The sequence below is a fragment of the Anabas testudineus genome, chromosome 22, assembly GCF_900324465.2.
Source record: "Anabas testudineus chromosome 22, fAnaTes1.2, whole genome shotgun sequence".
In the NCBI taxonomy this organism is placed as follows: Eukaryota; Metazoa; Chordata; class Actinopteri; order Anabantiformes; family Anabantidae; genus Anabas; species Anabas testudineus.
The window spans coordinates 2376282-2403072 of NC_046630.1; the positions used below are offsets into that span (position 1 = coordinate 2376282).

General features: G+C 43.2%; 2 protein-coding genes across 2 annotated transcripts in view; one reads left to right on the plus strand and one right to left on the minus strand.

Annotated features, from left to right (window-relative positions):
- Positions 1-26791, minus strand: part of LOC113148314 (transcription factor IIIB 90 kDa subunit-like) — an 85587-nt gene that overhangs the window by 58371 nt on the left and 425 nt on the right. The window contains exons 2-6 of the mRNA XM_026339977.1: positions 23779-23987; positions 22418-22498; positions 15509-15682; positions 11473-11504; positions 6782-6854 (exon numbers count right to left, since the gene is read on the minus strand). Coding sequence (XP_026195762.1) covers positions 6782-6854; positions 11473-11504; positions 15509-15682; positions 22418-22498; positions 23779-23962 — 544 coding nt within the window. The 5' untranslated portion in view covers positions 23963-23987. The remainder of the gene's footprint in view (positions 1-6781; positions 6855-11472; positions 11505-15508; positions 15683-22417; positions 22499-23778; positions 23988-26791) is intronic.
- LOC113148315 (BTB/POZ domain-containing protein 6-B) lies at positions 1722-6105 on the plus strand. The gene is made up of 4 exons (XM_026339978.1): positions 1722-2678; positions 3211-3301; positions 3574-3692; positions 4294-6105. The coding sequence occupies exons 1-4, from the start codon at positions 2260-2262 to the stop codon at positions 5324-5326; spliced, it is 1662 nt and encodes a 553-aa protein (XP_026195763.1). The 5' UTR covers positions 1722-2259; the 3' UTR covers positions 5327-6105.

Sequence of the window (26791 nt, forward strand, 5' to 3'; positions counted from 1 at the left end):
CGCGATGCTCAAACAGCCCAGGAGTCATTCTGGGAGTGAGAAGTGTAGTTTACTTTTTCCTATGTTCCCTCTTTCACCTCCATTCTACTTCTGTTCCTCACATTCCCCAAAAGTACTTGGACCACCCCCAGAGAAGAGGCTGTGAACTTGCTCCTTTCAATCAAATGTGGGAGCAGGGCTGCATGAATAGCATTAAAGTGCTACCACACCGTTACGGGGAGGAGGCAGCGCCTTTCCTCAAACCCTGAAACAGTCTCGAAGCTGCAGTGCATTCTGGTGTGTTCCCATTACTGTGGAGCAGAAACCGGTCAGCGACTTTCATTCACTCTGATGAATTTCTCTCTGTATCTGAGGTGAATGGCAGCTCTAGAAGGACTCCGATACGGGAAGTAAAAATAGCAGTACCTCCGAGAACAAGTAATCTATTACAAGTTCTGCACCTGAGTTGACAACAGAATGGCTGAGGAGGGATACAGATAATACTGTATGTGCACAGGCTGAGTCAGTTTAACGAAGGAACAATAAAACATAAGCTCACTGAAGATAACGGCGTCACGAGGCATCAAATCCAGGTGTTTTAATAGTGATTCTGTGATATTTAGCAGGTGGACACACCTCCACACAGCTGCTGCTAGTTTGACATTTTGTTTGTGCTGAGGTTAATGAGTGTCTGTCTGAATCCTGTCCAGACCTTCATGCTGCAAAACATTCACACTGACATTCTCTCTGTGTCTCTGTGCAGTGTGAATTAAAAGTTGTATGAATTAGGAAAAGAACAAAACAGAACTCCGTCACCTGACTTCACTCACAGATCTGCTTAATTTGTCAATTTAAAGACACCTGTCAAATCTGTGACGTTAACAGACTGTTGTGTCTCATCTCTGTAATTACAGATTATTATTATTACACTATTAATTTATTCTGTATTTACTATATTTTGGATTTATTCTAGATTAGTTCTGTTTAACTTTAAGGTCAGTTTGACTCTGCTGCTGTGACGTGAATTTCATTGTATAACCAGGTAATGTGTTTACTACTATAATGACGAAATCACACAGATAATGGATTGATTAAAGTCAAGTTTAAAGTAATTAACAGAATTACTGTAACTGTCAAAACGCTGAGATCCTCAGGGGCCCCAGAAACTGTCCTGCTGTGTTTGTGTCATTTAACATTTAATATTTATCTAGTTTAATGTACAGAGAAATTGTGATGCATAGTGTCATTAAGATTAATTTAACTGAATTCAACAACGCTTTCATCTTTATGGAAGTCCCCTTCAAAGAAAGAAACTAAATAGTCCAAATTTCACCTCACTAAGTCAAAGGTCGGACTTTTTAATCTCATACTTTTGAGTTAGTTGAGTCTGTTTAGAGTAGTGTGTGTGCGTGTGCATGTGCATGTGCGTGTGTGTGTGTTGTTTGTCATTAATTTCTTAATGACCTTTTTTTATTTTTCTGAACTATTTAATTTATTTTTGTTGATGTGAATGTGATGGTTTCATGAGTGCCATAAATAAGTACTACGTGAATAACAACATCATCTTGTTTACTTTAGTTTTTTATTATTATTATTATTATTATTATTTTATTAAATAAATTAATCACTGATATCTAGTTCTTGGGGCGGAGGCGGAGCTTCGGTCCGGTGACGCACTCTGCGGAGCCGCGGAGGGAGGTCCTCTGGCTCCTCTGACGTCAGCGCGGAGCACGCACCTGATTGGCCCTCGGGGCGTCCGGAGGGCGGAAGATCACGACGGAGACGAAGCAGAAAAACGAGCGGCCGTTAAAACTCCGAGCGACGGACGACGGAGCTGAGTGGGACCGCTCGACGTCCGGTTCGGAGGAAGACGGAGAAATGTCGGAGGATTAACGCAGAGGCGGGGCGGAAGACACGGACTCGAATCCCAGCGGCGACTCCGGATTACCCACTCGCTGAAAAGGGAAACAAGCGACGCGTCGTGGACGTTTCTCGGTCCAGAGGGGACGAGGTGACCGACGGGAAGGGGACGGAGGGCGCCCGGAGTCCGAGGTGGACCCTGCGGAGGATTCGAGCTCCGCAGCTTGGACGGATTTTTAGATGTTGTCCTGGAAAACTTGGCTGTCGATGCCGTCTTGAAGCGGCGCAGCAGCCGCCGAATTTCATACGGAAAAGGGCGAATTCTGCGCCGAGCGGACCCCGGTTAGTGAGTTCCTCCAGAGCCCGATCCCGGTCCACCTCACCGGATACTAACACCAAGAAGATCGGTGGCTTGTGCCGATGCCCACGGCAGACTGCAGGTTGGTCCACCATGGCCGGATCATGAGGTGTCTGACTTATCTACTCCTACTTCCAGAAACACTGAAAAAGTCCAAGAAGGTCGGCCAGCTCCCGGGCAGGCTGCCGGTCTGTTATGAGGTGCTGACTCTGTCCCTGACGAGCAAGAAGAAGAAGCAGCAGCAGCAGAAGGAGAAGAAGAAGATGGCTGCGGAGCTGTACCCCCCCAACAACACCAACAACACCAACCTGGCCAACGGCACCACGGTAGCGGACGCCGAGAAGACGAAGGAGGTGCAGGTGAACCAGGCCAGCAGCAGCAGCAGCAGCACGGCGACCACCCCGACCACCCAGCAGAACATCAACAACAACAACGTGGACCCACCCAGCTGGCAGTGCAGCCACCCCACTCTGAGAGAGAGGTAACGCCGACTGTCACCTCCAGGACACGGTGCTGCTGTGTGCAGAGTCGCCCTCCAAGTCCCTGCAGAGTTGCACCAAAGATGATGTAAAAGTAGATCACAGTGGGATTGTTGTGTAATGACAGCACACTGTCCGCTGTAACTCACTGTGTTCATGTGATAGTAACTGAAAAAGGGGCAATAAGGTCATTGTACCCCCCCAGCAAGCTGTTTTACTCTGTGCTGTAGTTATAGGTTGTAACAGCATCAATTTATATTTACGTGACTTTTCTGCACCAATCTATATACAAAAAGTGTGTTTTCCATTTTTCATTGTAGTTATTACAGTAAACTCGAGTATCATCAGGTTTATATACACGACTGGGCCACTGTTAACTATCATGTTATAAATAAACAGTTGCAGCACTATGATTGCAGCTATAGCTTCTTCCCCAAATACATGAAAATAACCAGTGTCTCTAGGCAAAAAGTGGGAGTGTGGGAGGATTTGATGTTATACAATACTTATTCATGAAACCTGCTCTGCTTTTAGGAATGCCTTGATGTTTAACAATGAGCTGATGGCTGATGTCCACTTCATTGTTGGCCCCTTGGGGGGATCGCAGAGGGTTCCAGCTCACAAGGTAAAGACGTTTTACCTCTTGGAAAAACTCTTTTTGAATCCTTTTATGAAGACATAGAAACCCTGAGGGCACCACGAAGGCATTAAAACTGAGTACTGTTGATTTCTGTGAGTTAAATTAAATGTGTTTCTAACTGCGTAGGCTAATTGTCTATGTTCCTGCACCAGTGCTACTGAAAAGAACTGCTCCTGCTCCTTTGTTGAACTTAGCAAAGAAGAGTAATTCTGGTTATGTGTGTCTGACGCATCTGCTCCTTCCCCTCCTTCTCCTAGTATGTGCTGGCCGTGGGAAGCTCCGTCTTCTGTGCCATGTTTTACGGCGATCTGGCAGAGGAAGAGTCTGAGATCCATATCCCAGATGTGGAACCTGCTGCTTTTCTAATTCTGCTGAAGTAAGGCACTCACTATCCCTCACACAACCAACCAGAAGGAGAGATGACAAGCGCAGTCAGTGTCACTTCAAAGCATATTATTACTCATCCAAAGCTAAGCAGAGGCGAATGCCAAGATGCTGCGAGCGCCAGAGAGCAGTGGCAGCCGCACAGTCTGTAATTGCTGGTTTTCTCAGCACTCATTGTTCAACTAGAAACATTTTTCTCTTTTCCTTATCCACAGCCTGACAATTTTTCAAAGAGGAGAATATGTGCAGACTAGTAGATATAAATAACTTGCCTTTGTTGCTCATTCAGTAGCATTGGCTTTACCAGCATCACGTTGCACTTTATAGCTTTGGAGTAAAGTGCAGGATGTGTTAAGTCGTCATACAGTTTCCTGGAAAGTTGAAGGCATTCGTTTCCATTTTGCTTTTCTGTGAACTCTTGATGCAGTGGAAATTAGACGAGAATTAAAATGAGATGAGCAGAGTTTTTCCAAGTATCTAAAATTAGTAGAACGTGGTGCGCCGAGCCTCGTTATGCACAGTAAATATTAAAGATGTAGAAGTTGGATTTCTGCACAGTTACTGTGATTTAAAGGCTCCTCTCCTTTATCCAGGTATATGTACAGCGACGAGATCGACCTGGAGGCAGACACGGTGCTGGCCACCCTGTATGCAGCCAAAAAGTACATTGTCCCTGCACTGGCCAAGGCCTGCGTCACCTTCCTGGAAACGAGCCTGGAGGCCAAGAACGCCTGTGTGCTGCTCTCCCAGAGCCGCCTGTTCGAGGAGCCTGAGCTCACGCAGCGCTGCTGGGAGGTTATTGATGCTCAGGCTGAGCTCGCTCTGTGTTCTGAGGGCTTCTGTGAGATCGACCTGCAGACACTGGAGATAATCCTACGGAGGGAGACGCTCAACACCAAGGAGGTGGTGGTGTTTGAGGCTGTTATGAATTGGGCCACAGCGGAGTGTAAGAGACAAGGTTTGGGGCCCACCACCCGCAACAAAAGAGAAGTCTTGGGAAAGGCGCTGTTCTTGGTGCGCATCCCCACCATGAGCCTGGAGGAGTTTGCTAACGGGGCTGCACAGTCCGACATCCTGACACTGGAGGAGACGCACAATGTGTTCCTGTGGTACACAGCAGCTAAAAAGCCCCAACTGGACTATCCTCTGACTGCCAGGAAGGGCTTGGCGCCTCAGAGGTGCCACCGCTTCCAGTCCTCAGCTTACCGGAGCAATCAGTGGCGCTACCGTGGCCGGTGTGACAGCATTCAGTTTGCAGTGGACAAGAGGATCTTTATCGCTGGTTTGGGACTTTATGGGTCGAGCGGCGGCAAAGCTGAGTACAGCGTAAAAATTGAACTGAAGAGACAAGGGGTGATCCTGGCGCAGAACCTGACAAAGTTCGTGTCAGACGGGTCGAGCAGTACATTTCCCGTGTGGTTCGAGCATCCTGTTCAGGTGGAGCAGGATGCGTTCTACACGGTGAGCGCCGTGCTGGATGGGAACGAACTGAGCTATTTCGGCCAGGAGGGCATGACGGAGGTGCAGTGTGGGAAGGTGACATTTCAATTCCAGTGCTCCTCCGACAGCACCAACGGGACCGGAGTACAGGGAGGACAGATCCCCGAGCTCGTGTTCTATGCATAAGCTGCTCTGGACTGCTGATGGAAAATTACGTTTATCCTCGCCTCCCAGCCTTCAAAGTAATGTAGCATCAGAGACACTTGAGTATTGTCACACTAAATGGCCTGGTTAGTTCTTTGAGAGACCTTTTTAAAAGCGAAGGAGCTGTTTTATCTTATTTAATTTAATGTTATTTTTATTTAAATACTGGGTTAATGTTATTTGCTCTGTGTTTAAAAGGCTGCAGCTGCTGTAGAAACAACATTAATACAGCGATTTGTGGTTATGTAATCAAGCTAAGCTCCACAACTGGAACAAGTAGGGATTGCTTCAAATTGTGTAATTGCAAGTCTATATACAATGTTGTTACTAGAGTCCAAGCAGCAGGAGCAAACTTTATGTAGTGTTATGATTCTAAACTCATAAAAAATGGAAATCTTGTCAAAAACAGAGTTGTTTTGCACTTCAGAGGAACGGCCTCAGAAACGATGTGTCTTTTGTAAAATATGATTTAACTGTTAACAGCTTGATGCTGTTAAAGACCAGATGTGTTCTGTACAAGAATGCCTATACACCTGATGATAAAACATAAAGGTTATTATGTGATGGAAGCCGCAGATGTCATCATTGTTGTGGTGTCTGGGTGACTGAGTGGGGATTTGAGGGGCAGCAGCGCCCTCTGGGTAAAACCGAAGAGAACTGCAGCGTGATATTATGGAAACGAGGCCAACAAATAAACACGTTTTAGGTCTTTTTCATTTGAAAAAGATCAACTTTAACTACTCTGAAACATTTTGGGGCATTTTTACATAACACAGCAAAATAGCAGCAATATAAAATATGTGAACCAGCAGAAGAACAGAGTCTGCATCATACAGCAGTTTATGCAGTAAACTGTTGTATTTTGTGTCTTATCCGTGGAGAGAATGATTTGGACCTGAACTCTAGAGTGAAGTTAAAAATACAAACGCAGACCCACAAAAAAACACACAGGTTGTTCTGGTGACTGGGCTCTTTTCATATCTGTGTTCAGAAAATGCAAACTACATGATTTTAGCCTTTGATTTGATCCAGTGCCTTCATGGCCAAACCACTTAATCACTGTAGTATTGGTGCATTAAAACATTTTATAAATATTTAGTCTTTTACAGCTGGAAACATCTGCACAGTTTGCAGATTAATTTGGGGCTTGAGGTGTGGAGTGTGAATGACGCCAGCGTTTAGACAGAGGAACATAAAGTGTTGTTGGCGCACAAACATACTGGGTCCATTGTTTTGTTTCATCCGTCAGTTGTGAGTCTCCAAACTTTTGTGCAACTACAAATTCACAAGTTCCAGCTTTTACAAATATGAAGAGTTGCTGCGAGTTAAGTTGTGTCTGTAAATTGAAATTGTTTGGATCCGAGACTTCACTCACCAGTTTGACAGCATCATTCAACACTGTGAATGTAGTGGAAAGGGTTAAGTGGAGTTCAGTACCTATAGCCGGGGCGTTGATGCACAGTTCTCTGGCCAGGACAAGAAAGGTTTTTCCCAACACGTAGACGTTCACCTGTGGAAAAAAAAAGCCAACGTTAAAGCACGTGTCTGTCAGAAAGAACCTTGTGCTGCCAGTTAAGTCTAATTTTCTTACTGGATTTAGTGTTCACGTGATCCCTGTGTGTCCTAAGTGAATCTGAGGACTCCATTCAAAGCCACTTACAGAATTACAGTGGAGCTTGAGCGGCAGACGTTCAGGCTGTTCACCTCACAAGATACATGACTGAGCACGGTGGTGTGTTTGGGGGGAGACATTAGGATATGAGATAAGGCTGTTACGTCACCGTCAGGTTCACTGATCTGCTTACATAACCGAGCTGAAGGTTGCTGAACATTTCACTTCAATATGTGTGATTAAACACTCAACACAATTTAAAGGGATTTTTCTCTGTCGATTAATTTATAATCAGAATATCTTTCACTAAGTCGACCCCCTCCTCCTGCATTTTGTCCTTCAGATCGATTTCCTGCTAAAGTGTCAGACACAACTGTCACTGGGTTCCTGCACGGACGTTATTTGAGGTCAGAGAACAGATAATAATTTGACAACAGTTGTGGTGCCTTAAATGATTTCCACTGATTACTCAAGTTATTATCTGAATCACAAGTTCTGGTCCTCACAGGCTGCTGCCCGGCTGAATACCTGGTGTGTTCAGTCAGTCAGATCTGGAAGACACCAGGTCACTTCGTTTTCCCCTCCTCACACCTTCATCTATGATGCTTCCTTCCATCTTGTGAGTGAACAAACCTCAAAGTTGGAAAACAGGCAGAGGCAAAGAAATTCCATCTGTTCTAAGATGTACTTGAAAAACAAAAGTGCTTCACAAGTCAAATCCAGTCCAGATATTTATACAGTGATGCGTCAACTGATTATTTGTTGCAGATACAACGTGTTTTAAAGAGTTTATGGGGGTTTAGTATGTAGCTCGATCTGTTCCCTGCTGACACTTAAACTTGGTAGAAAAAAGCAAAACAGAAGTGAAACAACCAACACAGGCTGTGATGGGATCTGATCCAGGACCTGTTTCTAGTAGTAAACATTACTGGAGCCGCCTGTCACCCTTCAACCAACTCCCTATTGATCAGAGACTTAAATAAAACTGTGGACAGGAAACTTCAAACTAACATCAAGAATGACTTCTCGCTCTCTTTACTTTCTTTCTACTCATCTTTGTGACGTCACCGTCGTTTGGTAAAAGCTTTACCAACATGTTGTGGATGGTTTTTATCCCATAATCCTAATTTCTGTCTTTGCTCTGTGACCAACACGTTCTAACTATAGTTAAAGAACCATGGAGTTTTCACATCACTGGTGAAAAGCTTCTGCTCTAAACATGATAAATTTAAACAAAGTCCTGTGGGATGAACTTTCTAACTAGTTCACCGACTCTCTGGAACCGGATCGAATGAAGCAGCTGAACTAGGCTGAGCACCAAGCTACAAACTGGTGGTTGGATGAGGGCGAGTGCGGCGACGGGGTTATCACTGTGGCGCCTCCCATCACAGATGTTTCTTTGTATTTCAGCCACAACACCTCCAGAAGGCTCAGCAGTAAATTCTGTCATCCCCCGATCCACCCCCACTCCGTCTGAAAGGAGCTAATGAAGAGTACTGTTGAATAACAAAGCCACCCGGCTGCACATCTATCATCATCTCCACAAACTAACAGCAATAAAGCTCAGAATTAAGTTTGAGGCCTAAAATCTGCAGCAGACGGCAGCGAAAGCTGGAGGATCAGGTCGCGAACTCGGGTCAGATCTCTGTCATTCCTTCAGACCGACTCTCCAGACCTCCAGGGGGGAAGCTGGAGGCGAGGGGGTTTTTGGACCAGACAGACGGACTCTCGCTCTCAGCCCCCTCTGGAGTCGGGCAGGGACACAGATGCTCCCCTGCTATTCTGGGAAGTGGATTCCTGCAAGGAATTCACACAGAAATGCAGAAACCGTGGTGGAGGAGGAGGAAGTGGAACAAGTGTGGTCACTCCAGAGTTTTTAAATTTGAAAGCAGGGATGTTGATTTCTCCTGTTTGTTTGTCTGAAGGAACCAGGAATCAACATCTGTACTATGTTTTAAACAACTTTCACATTTGATTTCATTTTAAACTTCATTTAGAGTTTTTGTATTTTATCCACTGATACAAACGCATGTGTTCAAGTTAAAAAATGTATTATCCATGTTATAATTTAAACAGCTTCTGCCCCCCCCATCCCACTCTGCTCTGATTGGCCAGTTTGTGGACGTCTTCCTGTGGGACACACTATGTCCAAATGGAACAACACTGTCCTTCAGTAACAAGCCAGCTGAAAATCCTGCTGCACACTGGAGCAGGTTGTGAAAACATCTGTCCGTGTAGTAACAGATAAAAACTGTTTAAGTCTTTAAACTGCAGCAGATTTTATGATTTATTCTGTGGGAAAAGTCAACAAACTTCATATTTCACAGCAGAAAAACACTTTCTGTGCGACAGATCAACTCCTGCATGAAGCTCTAGCTGTGAGCAGCTAACCTGAGACGGTGGGATGGATGGAGAACCCCCAACGCTACAGGTTCCCTCAACCGTACAAAGCATTTTAACATCTCTCAGCTCATTGTTTTGGTTTTACTGCAGCAACTTTAATGTTTTGGACCAAACACAAGTCACAATGTACCTGTTGAATATGTTGCAGCTAAGCAGTCATTTTAATTTTCTACTGGAGATGTTTTGACTTTGAGTCTATTCTTGTAGTTTTTTCATCACTTCATCTATTAAAAATAGAAATTCATGAATACTGCAGTACGTTGTTCTCACTTGTGTTTTTAAGTGGCCCAAACATTTGTCACAGGCATTTCAGGCTTGTACACTTGACCCTACAAATAATGTGCTGCAGATAATCAACTTGTTTACAAGATGTTTGACCATCTGAGCACCGGTGTTGGATTTACTTTTTATTAACCTCGATGTTATGAGGAGTCTCTTGTGATGCCATGTGGAACTTTACATAGTTTCAAGTCCAGTGTCTTTACTCGCAGAGTTTTGTGAATCGCACACAAACGACTAAATCGGACACCGTCCTAGAACTTTGAACATGATATTTGATCAGTAACTCAACGCTGAGCTCGAGTCGTTCAATTAAAAAGAATCATGGCTTTGAGCTGCTGACAGTGGGAGCGCTCGTAGGAGAAAGAGAGAAACCGACAAGAACACGAGAGCTTTTCCTCTGCAGCGCTAAGTGAAACTTTCAGGGTCGACGGGTCAAAACTCAGGACTCTGATCAAAAACAAGGCAGGGTCACTTGATCCTTCAGGGCCGAGACTCAACAGGTGGCTGCGAGTGAAGGGGAAAAGCTTTTAATTAAAGGATTCCTGATGTGACACAGCTCCAGTCGTATAAATGAGAACCATACAGCTGCTGTGAACACGTTTAACATTCAGACCCTTCGTTAGAATAAAGGTTCAGATCGTTTCTGCTTTTTCTTTAATTTAATAACTTACTTTATAATTCAAGTACAAGTTAAAATCCAAGCTATAAATTATGTTAGTTAAACGAATATACAGGTAAGTTATATAAATAAATGATGTTACAAAAGGTGAAAATAACTTTAATAAATTAAAATTTCTTATTAAGAGTGATTCAAAACTCCAACGTATCATAGTTTGGGAGAAAATGCAACACTGAGCGATTTTCTTTAAGTTTTCAATCTGATTAAATCTGAGAGTCGAAGCTCCTGAAAGTTGTTTCAGTTTTACAGAAATGATAAATCATTCTGCAATAAAAACTTTTATGACCAAACGAGGACACTGAAACAGAAATAATCTGTCAACAAGACGTTGATAATGTGCAGAATCCTGCATCTGTTCCTTCGTGCATGTGTCTGAAATGTGGAAAACATTCAGAGCATGTGATAAATGAACGCGACTCTGAGACGCATCACATGTCAAGTCAGTACTAATCCAGATCAATAAGAACCTTATCGAAATGGACTGAGACTGAAACGGTGTAAAACCGACCGGTGGAGCCGTAATGAAGTGACCCCACAGCCACAGCAGCCTAAAGGTTGGGCATTCATAACCCCTGAACCCCACCCACCCGAAATCCACTTCAAATCCACTCCCAGCCTCCACATGCTGGGGTGTGTACGATGGGGGAGGGGTGGCCGGCTCCTCCAGGACAGCTGGGCGCATAAAAATAAAAGCCCCTGACCAGCTGTGACTCTGAGAAATGTCCCACCACCTCCACCACCTCCACCACACCCCTGATTCACTGGGAGGCTGCTTCCATTAAAAATGCAGCCAAATGGAGGAGTTTCTAAATTTACACACACACACACACACACATATATGTTTGACTCAGGTTTAATTACAAGTGTGAAAGTGTGAGAGCGGGACGACGGCAGGAGCAAGTGGTTCAGCTGAGCTGCATTATGGAGTCATGGAGCGAGGTTAAGTGTATTTAAGTGGCTGCTCTAACAGGGCAGGCATCAGGAGGAAGTGAGAGGTTTCAGAGTCTGCAGATGTTAAGTTCAGTTTTCAGCATCACAATAAACTGGACGTCACCGGTCATGTTCTACAGGTGAAAATCACCTGCAGATTAATCAGTGAATAATCATTAGCAGCAGCCTTTGTTTCAATCTGGGAATATTCTAGAAACGTACCTGCAGGAGATCACTGAGGTCCAGCAGCATGTCTGAGATCAGAGTTAAAAGGTAATAAGAGGAAAACAGATCTGTGGTCACTGTAACTCATAAGAAATTAACAAAATCAACAGAAGCTAAATGGAAATTCACTTTTTATTTCACTGTTGCTTTAATAAAGTATCTGTAAATATATTTTATATATGTAAATATTCATATTTTTGTCCACATAGTTGTGTTGTAGGAACATTCATGACCATATGAGGAGCGCACAGCTGAACCTCCTAATAGATGTGGGAAAAAATGACTAAAATGAACAACAGCGCACAGATGCCTTAAACAGACGAGACAATTTAAACCATATATGAACAAAACAGTAAGAATGCAGAGGCTGTCGAGTGCTGAGATACCAGCAGCAGATTGAATTATGGAACAGTCATTGTAGATTATGTCTACTATCTAATAACCTCGTCCTGTCCTTCGCCTTCACTCAGCAGTTTGAACATTTAAGATTCTGCTCAAACCTGCGTTCTCACATAAAAACAATCTATTATATTTAAATGTGCTTTGTGACTTTCCACCTGCTCCGAAGACACGGGGGCCATAATAAAATAAGTGAATAAGTTCAGCTCAGGCAGCTGCGTCAGTAAATCTGATGAGGCTGTCACCTCCAAGCACACGACTCTTCTAAATATACTGATGAACGTGCTGCAGGTTCAACTTTGACCTCACAACAACACACATACGTCCGAGTCATCGGCCCCTGGACGTCCGCACAGAGACGGACCACTGGTCTCAGTGGTGACGGTGCACCTGTCTCCAGACTGCCAGGGAGGATTACCAGGGCTCCTCTGAAAAGGCCTCACAATGGCATTAGCAGCAGCGCAGATGAAATGGAAAAGATAATCCCAGCACACGCCGTCTGGAGATTACAGGCGACTCCCTTAATCAGGAAAATAAATGACAGCAGGTCCTTCAACACATCTGGGTCCACTAAGGGGAAAATAAAACGACTTACACACTATGTGGTGCAGCAGGAAGGAGGAGGGAGGATGCAGGATGACTCACTCATCTAAAGAAACGGGTATTTAAACTGTTTACGAGCTTTTTGTCTGGGGTTGTTCAGAACGACTGCAGAGATCCTCTAACTTTTTATCAACAGTGTGTTTGTGCAGCTTCACAGTGAACAACAGCGGCCCCATAAAGACATGCTTGTCAACAATGAAGCACCTTATCTCCCAGCATCAGCGCTGACCTCACTAATGCTCTGCAGCCACGTTCCTAAATCTGCTGAAAAGCCTGAAACCAGAGAAGTGGAGGCTGTTTTAGTAACAGATTAATGGCTCTGAAATTAGAAGCTCAACAAATTCGGCAGGAAATCTACCACAGAACAGGTAAAGGCTTAAAAAGAACGATGGAAGCGGCAGATTGTCGAAGCCGCTGCTGGGTCTGTGGTTGTGTGGGTTAGTGTCAAACTAGGCAGCGTTTGAATAATCAGTCTCCCTTTTTCCATTCGCTACTACAACTAACATCATGAATACCTTTATATAAGACATGTTTATTTTATGTTTTCCATCCAAATGGAGAGAAATTCGAACCAAAAGTTAAACTGGCACAAACATGAGAAGTGCAGAGAAACAGCTGGTGTTAAAACAACTGTAGGAATATGACGTCAGCTTGTTTTATGTGTTGATGGAAGGATCATTGTTGCTCTGCACAGATTCTGTCTGCTGCTATTTTTCCATTTCTCATATAAAAGCTGGATGTTTAAGGCTTCTTGATATATTCGGCTGCACTTTAACAGCATTAAGCTTTTATTGATAGAAACAACTTTTTCAGCTCAGCCGAGCAGAAAATCCTCTTTGAAATGTTTCGAGATTCTTTTAGGGTTTTTTTTATGCACATATTAAAAATGCACAAAAAGCAGGTGGATGGAAATCTGCAGTTCGAGTGAGGCTGAGGCCGATCAGAGAGACAGACACTGGTCATAGCAGCATAAATGTTCTCATACAACAAATCAGTGAGTTTCATCTGTGTTCACATCTGTGCAGAACTGGCTCTATAATGTGCGTCATCACTCCTATTTCAGCTTATTATTAATTATAACACACACAGCTTCCTTCGCCCTCGTCCTCTCACTAAATTCTAGTTTTCTTCATCATGTTTGTTCAGTGAAACGAATAATATCTAACTGAAGTACGTCTCATAAGAGCAGCAGACAGCTTGAACAAAAACACTTTCAATTAGATGAGAAACAAAACGAAATACTGAAACAGGTCTTGAACAAACCTCGTCTAATTAAGCTCTTCCTGCTACAGCAGATTTAAATAAACCTCTGAATGCCAACATTTGAATTACTTGCTTTAATTTAAACTTTAATTTTAATTTAATTAAACTCCTTACGTTTCTTCATACAAACAGCTGCATATGACCGACAGTCATAACATTAAGAAGCAGACAGGGTCCTGAACAGGTGAACCATCTGTCTACAGTCTGCTCATGGACACAAACACCACATTAGACGGATGCGTCCTTCTCACTCTGCTCTCCTTCTCCCTGCATCTCTGTCCTGATTCTCCTCTGTGACAACGTTACAGACTCACCCAGCTGTGGAAAAGGAAGTGAGCAGAGCTATTTTTACTGCAGCCTCCCTCCTTGAAACACGCACAGACAGACAGACCTGCACAGAGGAAGGCATCACACCCTCCTCGCCCCTCTTTCATTAGGTAAACCTATCTCGGCTGTCCTGTGCTGTGCTGCTGTTACATAACACAATCATCCTCAGAGGCGACGGGACTCTGGAGCAAACAGACGACAGCACAAAAAGAGCCTCCCAGCTTAGGAGGAATCTAAAAGTCCCATTATCCAACGATGACACATCACTCTGAATCTCAGTGAGCTGCTGTTTGCAGACGACTCGGTTCACATCAAACGTAACCTGCACCGCTTGATGTTCCATCTACAGCCAGTTCAAGATGCAGGTTCAGAAATTTACCGCGCTGCTCAGTCTCAGCCGACACTGAACTCCTGCTCACTGTCAACACACAGGGTTTCCTCACTGTCACAGAGTTCACCCACAGGACCACAGGTCAACATGCAAACACTACCTTCAGGATGTGGTTTGGATTTCTGGGCATCTGAGGATCCAAGGCTCAGATTTTATGCTTCATTATCAATTTTAACAATTAGACATATTTTATATATAAAATAGTTACTCTAGATTAATAACTGTTAACAGCAGAAAGATGTCAGTTACTATTTTCACCCACTAACATGTACAGGGGACAAATAAAGAAACACTGAAGTCAGAATTATGTCCCGGTGTTTCTGAGATATGGCATTGACGAGAATGGGACATACATGAGGTCACAGTGACCTTAATCTTTGACCTTTGGCCACCAAAATTGAATCAGTTCATCATTCAGGCAGTTGTGCCAAATTTGAAGGAATTCCCTCCAGACATTTCGAAGCATGTTGTTACGAAACTGAACTTTAGTAATGTCAAGAGATTAAGATTCTGGCAGCAGGATTTATTCTCATTTTCTTTTGCCCTTTCTGAGAGGAATACACATTATTTCAGTTTTAAGATTAGTTCCCATGATGCTTGATGATGTAAACAAACATCTGAGCCTCCTTTTTAAGCCTAAAGTTGAAGAATATCATATAAACACATATATAAATATAACATTCTGCTAGGTCCTGAGCAGCTCCTGTTTTTACTGCTGCCATAAATATAAAACAACTATAAGTGGATCATTTTATACCTACTTACATACATAGTTATCTACTTAAAAGCGTTTTACATGAATTCAGATTTATTCTTTTGCATTTGTGTGTTCTGGTTTTACTGAGTTATAATTCTGAGTTATATTTAAATTAAAATGCAGAAAACAGATGCTTCACTTCTCAAAGACAGCTGCATCCGCAAAAGTAGAAATTTGGCTTTTGGAGAGTAAAGGGTCTCCGTGCTGTTTACATTACACAGGAATGTGTTTTTTAATGACCACTGAGGCCTAAACATGACTTTGATTGGACATTTAATGAGGAACAAGGATACGTGGCGTCCCCTCTGTGCGGCAGACCATGTAGAGACAGGCGGCGATGACGTGGGAGGCTTTGCGTCCTCGGGTCAGGTGCCTGGCCAGCGCCATCTTATAGAAGTTAAAGGCTGTGTCCAAACAGTGCTGGTTCATCTGCAGCTGGTGGCCCAGAGTGTTGATGTGCTGTTTCGCTGAGGAGACACAAACATAGTCTTTTCAGTTCGGAGAAACACTGATCACCGTGGTTAACGTATGAAAACTTTGATCATTAACAACAACTGAAGGAGCTGCAAACTCCCCACTTCCTGTTTATTTAAAGGCACCACCCATGGGGTTTTCATTTATTTTTGATGATGATGAATGTTTAATGTCATGTTACTGATAATAAAAACAATGTTTAGCTGCAGTCCTTTAACAGAACAACATGATTCTGTGTCTGTGTTCGATGTGTTTGTCCCATTTCTGGAATTTAGAGTCGCCATTGTCTCCTAATCTGATGCAGTGATCACAGAGAAACAAAAATGTAATTACACAAGCATTACAATATGTTACAGTATACACAAAAAAAGCACTGAAAGCATGTTGGTACGCACAGAGCTCTATTATACACGTGTGCTAGTTCACATCACCATGTTATCACACACATTAAAACACACTTGACAGTTCAGTTCTGGTGTAAGAGCAGGTGGAGTCATGACAAAAGAATTTATAAAGACTGCTGTGTGTGTGTGTGTGTGTGTGTGTGTGTGTGTGTGTGTGTGTGTGTGTGTGTGTGTGTGTGTGTGTGTGTGTGTGTGTGCGAGATCAACATGTTCAGCATCCTCTTATATGAAACCAGATGTGTGTGTGGCCTACTGAACGAGTGTCATGTCTGGGAATGTGAGAAGCTCTGAGCTCATGTTGTTTGGTTTAACACACGTTCACGTCACAAACCAGCAGAATCGGAGTGGATGGAGACTGTTGATCAGCCGGACTTAAGAAAATGCTAAATAGCCACAAATACATGACTTCGTAAATACAATGAATAACTAATCCTGCGTCTGTCACGTGCTTCTTAATCCTTCACATGCATGTTCAATAAAGACGTGTCCTTGTGCGTTAATAATTTAAGTCTCTGACCGTGAGTCCAAACAGACGTTTCTTAATTTCAGTATCATTCCTTCTTATTTTCTCCCCTTTTGTCTATTTAAAGTGAAAAACCACCTACACATCTTAAAACAAAATCCAACATGAAACACGCACAGCAAGAATTCAGTGTGTTAAATGTTCAGTGTTGTTGTTGATTTCAGCAGAAACATGATTTAATATCAACTGGTTCAGTTACGACACACTGAGCTGAATGTTGGAGGACTCGGTCATCATATCACGAGCTCTGCTACAGTGGTTCGTGCTTACCATAAGTTACCTGTAGATATGAACAAAACCAACAAGACCAACAGTATTTGAACAAGCTTCACAGAGATCCACACTAAACTGGATTACAGACCACGATGCACTAGCCTGTTGTTGTAAATTATCTTTGTTTTGGACTTAGTTTAAAAGCTTTAACTCAGCTCTCATGAACAATTTCCCAGTAGCTGGGTGCAAGAGAACAATTCTCACAACATGACGCCGTTTAGTTTCTGCCAAAAAAAGAAACTGCATTGATCAGTCTTGGAAGGATAACAAAGTTATTTCAAATAGCAAAAGGGAGCTGAGGATTTTTTTTCTTGTTTCATTCAGTAAATATTCTCCTATTTCACTTGCATAAACTTGATGCTAGTGCTGGTTTGCTTTAACACAGAGTCACAGTATTATGTTGCTCTACGTCTGCTAACACCAAGCAGGGCAGTAGCTCCTGGGTCAGTGGTTCAGTTCCTGGTTCCAGGTACCAGGTGGTCCATAGCTTTTCCCCAATGGAAAACCAAATAAAGGCCAGAAGAGCCAAGTCAAGCCAGTACCATGAGGTGGAAAAGTCCAAGTCCCACAATTAGTCAAAGACCACGGTGACAACTCATCCAGGAAGTCACCAACAGTCCAAAGAAAGCTGCAGGCCTCTCTCACCTCAATAAAAGTGACTTATCATGACTCCACTACCAAAAACACAAAGTAGAAAAAGCTTTTATGGGAGAGTGGAAGACGACGGTGAGTAAACCAAACACAGAATTCCTATGGTCAAGCATGGAGGTGGCAGTGTAATGTTGTGGGGATGCTTTACTGCTTCATGATGACTTGACATAGTTGAGACATGTCTAATGAGATTTGAGCCATAAAAATAACAAAAACTAAACAAAGACCTGAAGGAACAAGACTAAAACTTTAACTGACAACTTCACAGACCTGTGAGTGTATTTGTTTGGTGCCTTCTGTTCGGAACCAGCTGCTGTGAACAAGACAAAAAAAGTTAATTGCTACCCTAATTTCTAAAGTTTGTGTCACAGATGATAAGTAGGGCAGAGACACAGCGCTGCAGCTGTAATTAGAGCTCGTCTTGCAGATTTAAAGTGAAAATAAATAAATAATAAAACCATTTGCTGCCCTTTGCATGACTCCGCTCTACAGCTCAAACCTCAAAGCACCAACTGATTCCTTAAGAGGAACCTTTAACCAAGTAAATAAATAACACCTCATAACATTTACGTGAACAAAAACTGGGACGCCCTGAAGTAGAGTGGCATTTATACAGCTACCGGATCAGAGGGAGCCATTTATTCAAGAACCCACGTGTACCTGTCATCATTATGAGGATATAACCCATCAAACACACTCACTCAGACCGACTCGACACACAGGTCACGGCTGGTAGCCATAACTGAGGATGTGTGAACGCTGATTTTTGACCTTGGACAACTCGGAGCACCTGAAACAGATCAAATCGTCCGATCACAGCATCGACAGAGACGATAACAGTCTGTGAAAGCTCGTACACGCCTGATACCAGAGACGAGCTTCGACACTATCTATAAGTTATTAAGCTTCAGAGATGCTGAGTGTTACTCTCAGAACTAGTCTTCATGGTAAACTAAACTAACCCGCTGATCTGCTCATCGACAAACAGACGTGAAGCACCAAAACACACGTCTCGAATTATCACAGTATGACTTTAAAAATCTTGTAAGTAGGTTCAGCCAACTTTGTGGCTGCTGTTCAGGAGGCAAATGTGGCTTTTATTTTAATTATCTGGATTTGGATTTGTCCCCTGCAGGAAACTAAGTTCAAGGCAAAAACTTAGAAATGAGGACGAAGTTTGAGGACTTAGATAAAAATGTTTATCTGAAGGTAAAAGTCTGATGTACAGTTTCAGTTTCATTTGGATATGAAGCGTCATGTCAGGAGGAGCCTTCTGCTTCTCGTCTGTCAAATATAACAGATCAGAAAACTGCATCACGTAGTTGTCATAAAGTCATAAACGTTGTCTGGTGCTGGACAGTTGGTTTGCAACGGGTTTGTAGAATCTGTCCACTGAAAAGTGGAAACACTCAAACTGAACCTGCAGTAAATGCACCCAAAGCAACAAAACTGTGACTACAAGAGGCCAAAAAGCACCGAGCTGCAGATCATTCTCGTTTCACTCTGCTGATTGATTGTTAATATTAGGCACCTTCTAGCTCCACATCGAGATTTATGTGAATCAGACGTCTTTACTGCAGCTCCACTCCGTGATTCAGACTGTTGTGTTTTCATACATAAATCTGCCCTGGAACAGTTTGTGAAGCCACATTTAAATTCCAGTCATGACGCCTACACTGCAGCATGCTGTAGGCCGATACATGAGGGACCCGTGATACATGAACACAAACACACACATAAAGGAGGAGACGGGGTTTGTGCTCCCAGACATGAATCAGACGGTGGTGAGACCGAGGAGGCGCAGACGGCCACTGGGGAAAGTTTCTGGAGGACAAAAAGAAGAGGAGAAGCTGTTCCTCTCTGAGAGACGCCTGCAGACTAACAGACGGCCATAAATCTCCCTACAGACTCGACACACGCCGCACACACACTTGTTTTTCTATAATTGTGATGATGCTCACTGACATAGTGCACGCTCTAGTCTTTTACCCCAACCATAAATGAACGTCTTGCCCATACAGGTGTAGTGCGAGCAGAGCAGCAGCAGCTCCTGTGATGTATTCAAGTCTGCACGAGACGTTCAGGTGCACTACAGAGTGCGGGTCACTTAAACACACTCACAACCCAGTTTGGTAACTCATCAATGCGGTAAAAAAACACAACCCAGATCGACAGCCAAAGATTTGAAGGCATCACCGGAACGGGCTAATATGAGTCTACAGTAGGTAAAACATTGAACTAGCAGGGTGTCTATGACAGGACACCATGAAGGAAGCTGCTGTTTAATAAAAAGAACATTACTGCAGCTTGAAGTTTGTCAAAGAGCACATTGACACTCCACAGCAGTATTGACAAAATGTTTTGTGCACTGATGAAACTAAATTCAACTAGTTGGAAAAAACACACAGAATTACATCTGGTGTTAAAAGGTCACTGCATATCATCATGAAAACATCGTCCCAATTGTAAAGTACAGTGGAGGAAACATTGTGATTTGGGCCTGCTTTGCTGCATCAGGCCTTGACCAGCTTGCACTGATGTGAGAATGTCTGTGCATCAGCTGAAACTCTGTAGATGTTGGTGATGCTACAGGAAAATGACCCAAAACACAGAATGGCTTCAGAAAAACAAGTGGCCAAGTCAGAGCTACAGGAAACAGTTAGATGAAGATTAGTTCACATTTTTATGACAAATTAATGCAGAAAACCGTAAAATTTTAAGAAGGTTCACATCATTTTTCTTGCCACTGTATGTGATAATTATATTTATGACGATGTATAAATAATAACATTTTAATCTGTGACTGCAGTTTGCAGACAGCAGCATTTGTCCATCTTTATTTTGGAGTGAGCCATCGCCCTCGACATGCACTAATATAACCACCACACAGCTTTTTAAAGTAGTCAAGGAGCAGAGTTAACACATAGGAAATCCAACTGCAATCAGACCTCTCCATCTCAGACTTATTCTGGAAGCGTGACTCACAGATTGTTACAGGACGGTGGTGGAAAACAGCGTTTTCTGACTTTTATTTGCTGCAGATAGACAGTGGATTTCTAAAGAAGCACTTTGTTGTTGGTTTTATTTTCGGGCAGATTTTGTTTTAAAAGGTGGCACTACCCTGTGACGATCTCTCCTCCATTCAGCTGTCCTGTGCTCCTATTTCTGGTACTGAATCAGATGTGGTACTCATTCTCAGATACTGGACTTGTGTTGTTGTGCATGTTAGGGAATGTAAATGCATTGCTGTGTTGTTATATCATTGAAATTACTTCATACAGTTGCTATTTAGTGTTAGAGAACACCACGTTTGTAAGGTTGTTTCAGCTGGTTACAGAGTGCTATCGATCTTCTGGTCTCACTCGAACAGCCTCACAGCTCATTTCCCCAAAACCTAAACTTTAAGTAGTGTGAAGCAGTTTCAACCCCCACAAGCAGAATTAAAGCTTTTCATCATACACACAGTTAAAGACACACACAGAAGATACCCAGTATTCCCCAAACACACACACACGCACACACACACACACACACACACACAGTGACTAAACTAATCCCTATCTACGCCGTCTCTCTCACACACACCCTGTATCTACACACTCCTCATTACTCAGCGTCTGCTGCAGTCTGACAGCTCTGTGACTCTGCGGCTCTGATGCTGAAACATCATCAGATGAGCAGACGGTTGTCGCCGCGGTAACCAGCTGCTCGCCGTCACATCCGAGCTCTGGGGCTCTGCCCGGCAGACTGCCAACCCTCCGCTGAGCGGTTCGTCTTTTTCCACGAGTTGCTGTTGTGTTTCGAGAGCACAGTTGTTGAGATAAAACTCTTGAGCCTGCGACTGGGGCTGGGGACACCCACGAGGCCCCTGAGGGTCCCTCTAGGGGCCCAGAAGAACGAGGAATAATTCAATCTGAGATTCACTGAAACTCTGATTAGGGAGCAGTCAAATTCAAGTGTCCTTCAAGAAACCCTCAGATGAAGGTGACAATGTTCAATTTCTAAAGACATCACCGTGGACTCTAGAGGCAGCTGAGACCAACACTGTTGAACTGCTCCTTTAAATCATCGCTCTGTTTTCAGCCTTTGTTCTCTGGGTTTTCCCTGCAGACACAGTCAAGGTTGAATTTATAGGTAAAATCTATAAAATGTGGACTGAAGGCTCCAGAACAGAGACTAAAGGGACGTTTTTCAAATGCTGCTTCCAAGGTCGAAGCTGAGCAATTCATTTCTATTTTAAATCACAGATAACATGCAAGTACACGTTTTTCCTGGAGACACTGAAATTGAACTTATTTCAAAGATATTACAGCCTGAATAAAACTATTCATCTCAAACTATTTGTTAAAACTCAAACCTCCAAAGCACTAAAGAACAAAAACCTGCTGCTGTGACTGTAAGAAGTAGATATGAGAGCAGCTCTTTGAGGAAACAGGATAAAAAGATTCGAGGTAAATCTCAGAAAATACTTAAGGGCCTTTAATTACTTTGCTACGTAGCAGCTTTCAGAGGAGAACTCTGCACGAAAGGTGAAACAAATGAAGAATAACATTTTAATGCACATGAATATGTGCTGATTATTATCAAATATTAGGGACTGTTCCCCCTAAAACTTAAATCCACCCCTGAGTAAAAAGATAAAATGCTCTCTTCTAACTTAAAGCTTGACGCTGTGTTCGGGTTTCAATAACAACATGAGCGTCTTTAAACAGAAACTGTGTCACTTCAGACCTTCTGCAACTCTAATTTACTGAATCTCATTTCTTTATAACAGCAGAAAACCCATTATACAAATCTTGAACTTGCATCCGTACGAAGATGAACACGAACATGCTGCAGCAGCTGTATCGAGGTGGCGCCCTCTGCTGCTCACTCACCTCTCTGCAGCGTCTGAGCTCTGGACTCCTTCCCCATACCTGACAGGTGTGCATCTCCAAACGAGGGGTGTTTGGCTCCAGCTGAAGACACAGATATGACACAGAGGCGGATATCATCAGAAGGAGTGCAAGAATTATGTCTCCAGATTGTAAATGCCAAAAGGCACAGACAAAAAAAAATAGAAGCACAAGCTGCTGTAAAAACATACTTTATAGGAAAAAAGTAGAAGTTTTCCACTAAGGCAGTGATTTAATTACTGACTTACTGATAAAAGAAGTATTATAAACACTGTTGAACTGATTCTGTTTGTACTAATCCAGTTTTGTTCCACATGTTCCTCATTTTTCTGTAGAAGTGTAGTTCCAAAACCTGATTTATGACAGTTTAAAAAAATCATCAGTGGTACATGATGAAATTTTAAACAGGAAGTGAATTTGCTGTGTTTTTTTCTGGTCTTCATCCTTTTACCTGTATCTTCACGTTTCTGCTTGTGTTTTTTTTTTAATAGTTGGCTAAATCAGATGCGCACATCTTATTAAACAGCGCACTCTAGAGGACGAGAGCTGGAACTAAACCACAGACACTGCGGACTCAGCACAGGTAAACTGTTCTCAAAGATAATCTGAAGGTTAAACAGAGATAAGCAGCTGAGAAACCAACACACCCCTCATAGAAACACATTACATAAGAGCAACAGCGTTTCCTGTTCTCTCAGCAAACGTCCATGTGACAACTCACTCACTCAGATGACTACCAACGTGAAGGTCCAGGTCCAGATCCAGATCCAGATCCAGTCTCCACAATATAACTAAATCCACTAAATTCTGTCTTTAACAGAAGGTTCGGTAAAAGCGAGTAGTTGTTGTGGTTTTAAAATCATGACTCAAACAAAAAACTCCCACAACATGATTTTATGATCAAGAGTTTTAATAATTAATTCATTTTATTCAGGCTGAAGTCAAAATTCTTTAAAACAGCAACTATTAATTAACTGATTCTGATAACTGAATCATCGTTTCTGGTTCCAGCGTATTAACCCTTGTTTGAAATATAAAAATGATAAATGATGGTGCAGGGCAGGTTTTCAAGTAAGTCCCCTGATAATATTTTAGAGTCAGATTTTTTATTTTACTATGTTCCAACATCATCGCACATCCCATTTAGAATTTTCTGTTGGTCCCCTGATGGAAACACTCATGTTTTATCTATGATTGATGAAGTTCAGTGATCACTGAGCAACATACGTGTCAGTCATTCACAAGGACCTAATTAAATACAGATATAATAAACTGTACTGTTCGAACCTATGATGGCATCTCTTTGGGTTTTTGTACTGATGTGTTCAGTTCGTCATTCTCACCTTCTGCTGAGACAAACTGTCCGACAGCCAGCGATCCTCCGCCTCCCGACTCCACAAACTCCACCTCGGACACGATGATGTTGTCCTCCAGCACGGAGCCGCAGCCCATGCAGACGGCATCGCCTCTCGCCTGGTCCACATCGATGTCCGAGCAGCCACAGTTCTTACACACTTTGGAGCTCATGGTGTCGCGCAGCTCGTCTCAAAGCCTGAGAGGAGAAGTCGAAAACGTCAGCAAGGGCTTAATAACAGACCTTCAACTTCATCACAGTGAACGAGAGCTGCAGCAGCGACTCAATTAATCAACTGGAGGGTCAGCAAATATTCTCTGGTTCGGCTTTTAGAGATGTGATAACTGCTGTTTTCAAGACGTCACTTGGTACCGTGATCAATACTTTACGCTTTATAGATTATACACTGTGCGTCCAAAAAACAGTCACAACATGGATTTAAATAAGACGGGGTTAAGAACTGTCCAATAGAAGAAGGTCACGTGGTCTGATGAGTCCAGATTTCCCTGTTCCAGAGTGATGGAGCATCAGGGTAAGAAGAGAGGAGGTGAAGTGATGCACCCATCATGTCTAGTGTCTACTGTACAAGCCTGTGGGGGCAGTGCTATGATCTGGGGCTGCTGCAGTTGGTCAGGTCTAGATTCAGCAACGTTATGAGGTCAGCTGACGACCTGAATATACTGAATGACCAGGTTATTAATCAGTGGATTTGTTCTTCCCTGATGTCTCGGACATATTTCAAGATGATAATGTCAGGATTCATCAGGCTCAAATTGAGTGGTTCAGGGAGCATGACACATCATTTTCACACAGAGTGGCCACCACAGAGTCCAGACCTGGACGTTATTTATCAATTAATCAAGAAAATAAGCAGAATTATCTGTACTAATCATTTTGTCTGAAATAAATCAGCTTCATCTGTCGTATGGAAATTGTTCAACTATAAATCAGCTCTAAATCAATTTTCTATTATGTGTAATTTGTTCAGCACCTCGAACAAAAATCATTTCAACTACTGACTTCAGCCAAATCCCCTCTTCGTTAATCATCTCACAGCTTCGTCACTTTGTTTATCTTCATTCAGACTTGAGCTGGACACCAAATTTAAACTGGCTTCACCTGAGCAGCTGCAGCAGTAACGCGTTTCTTACACCTTGTTGCATCAGTTCCACATCAGACTTTGCTTCGTCATTAAGATCGTTTCACAAAGAACCTGTTGGACTTTTAACCCGTCAATTACACATGTTCTGTAAAACGTGCAGTTTCACGTGCAACACTGATGGTGAGTTCAGTTCTAGGTCTTATTTATGTACACCGAGGATTTGAGACAGTTTTCACCCTTTTTATTATGTTAAATTAAAATATATCTGCTGTACATTCCACTAATGACATTTAATGCATAAGGGGACTGATTAAAACTACATCTAATAACATGTGTGACTTGTTTTCATCAGTACTATAAAGTTGTTACTGTGAAACTATTAAAAACTATTAAAACACTTTACAGCGGCCTGGAGCTGCAGCTTATAGGGTTAAATATCTAATCATGTCCTGTAAAATACTGTATCAGGCACAAGAACAGGGGCACATTCAGATGACAGTAGGTTATTTCTGTACTTTTACTTGTACAGTAAGTGTACAAACTTCTGCACATTAAAAATACAATACTTTAATACACTAGGTATAATATTAAAGAAACAATGAAAGGTGTTAAAGAGAATGACTAACTATTTTCCTGCAGTTTGAACAGTTTTGAAGCATTTACCAGAACCTGGACCCACAAAAACTCACATTACTGCACAGAACAGCCAAAGAAGAGCATTTTACACTAATGCAGCTTAATGCACACACTTCTGGACACCTCTGGACACCTTCTACTGATACAGACACCTCTGGACACCTCTGGACACCTTCTCCTACTGATGCAGACACTTCTGGACACCTCTGGACACCTTCTACTGATGCAGACACTTCTGGACACCTCTGGACACCTTCTACTGATACAGACACCTCTGGACACCTCTGGACACCTTCTCCTGCTGACACAGACACTTCTGAACACCTCTGGACACCTTCTACTGATACAGACACCTCTGGACACCTCTGGACACCTTCTACTGATGCAGACACCTCTGGACACCTCTGGACACCTTCTACTGATACAGACACTTCTGGACACCTCTGGACACCTTCTACTGATGCAGACACCTCTGGACACCTTCTACTGATACAGACACTTCTGGACACCTCTGGACACCTTCTACTGATACAGACACTTCTGGACACCTCTGGACACCTTCTACTGATGCAGACACTTCTGGACACCTCTGGACACCTTCTACTGATGCAGACACCTCTGGACACCTCTGGACACCTTCTACTGATACAGACACTTCTGGACACCTCTGGACACCTTCTACTGATGCAGACACCTCTGGACACCTCTGGACACCTTCTCCTACTGATGCAGACACTTCTGGACACCTCTGGACACCTTCTACTGATGCAGACACTTCTGGACACCTCTGGACACCTTCTACTGATGCAGACACCTCTGGACACCTCTGGACACCTTCTCCTGCTGATGCAGACACCTCTGAACACCACTGAACACCTCTGGTCACCTTCTCCTACTGATACAGACACCTCTGAACACTTCTGAACACCTCTGAACACCTCTGGTCACCTTCTCCTGCTGACACAGACTGAATCAGGTGCAGCATCCTGCAGTGATCGTGCACAACCTCACCGGCTGCTCTGCTCCATTAATTAGCAGAGCAGCCTGCTAGCTACGTGGCACTGCTCAGCACCCGGTGGCTAACGCAGCACTCGTCTTATTTCTGGCCCCTGACTCGGGTGATTCGCAGACTGAACCCGTCCGTGTCCACCCGGAGGTGTCTCCTGGTTCTGTCCTCTCCAGGTTTCTGTCACCTGAGGCTGCAGCTCGCATGTGGAGCCGCTCACAGCTGATTGGAAGCTAGCGGAGCGCAGCTAGCCGGCAA

Coding starts and splice junctions, on each gene's coding strand:
- LOC113148315 (XM_026339978.1), top strand. CDS start 2,260: ATGCCCACGGCAGACTGCAGGTTGGTCCACCATGGCCGGATCATGAGG. Junction 2,679..3,210: donor CACCCCACTCTGAGAGAGAG/GTAACGCCGACT, acceptor CTCTGCTTTTAG/GAATGCCTTGATGTTTAACA. Junction 3,693..4,293: donor GCTTTTCTAATTCTGCTGAA/GTAAGGCACTCA, acceptor TCCTTTATCCAG/GTATATGTACAGCGACGAGA.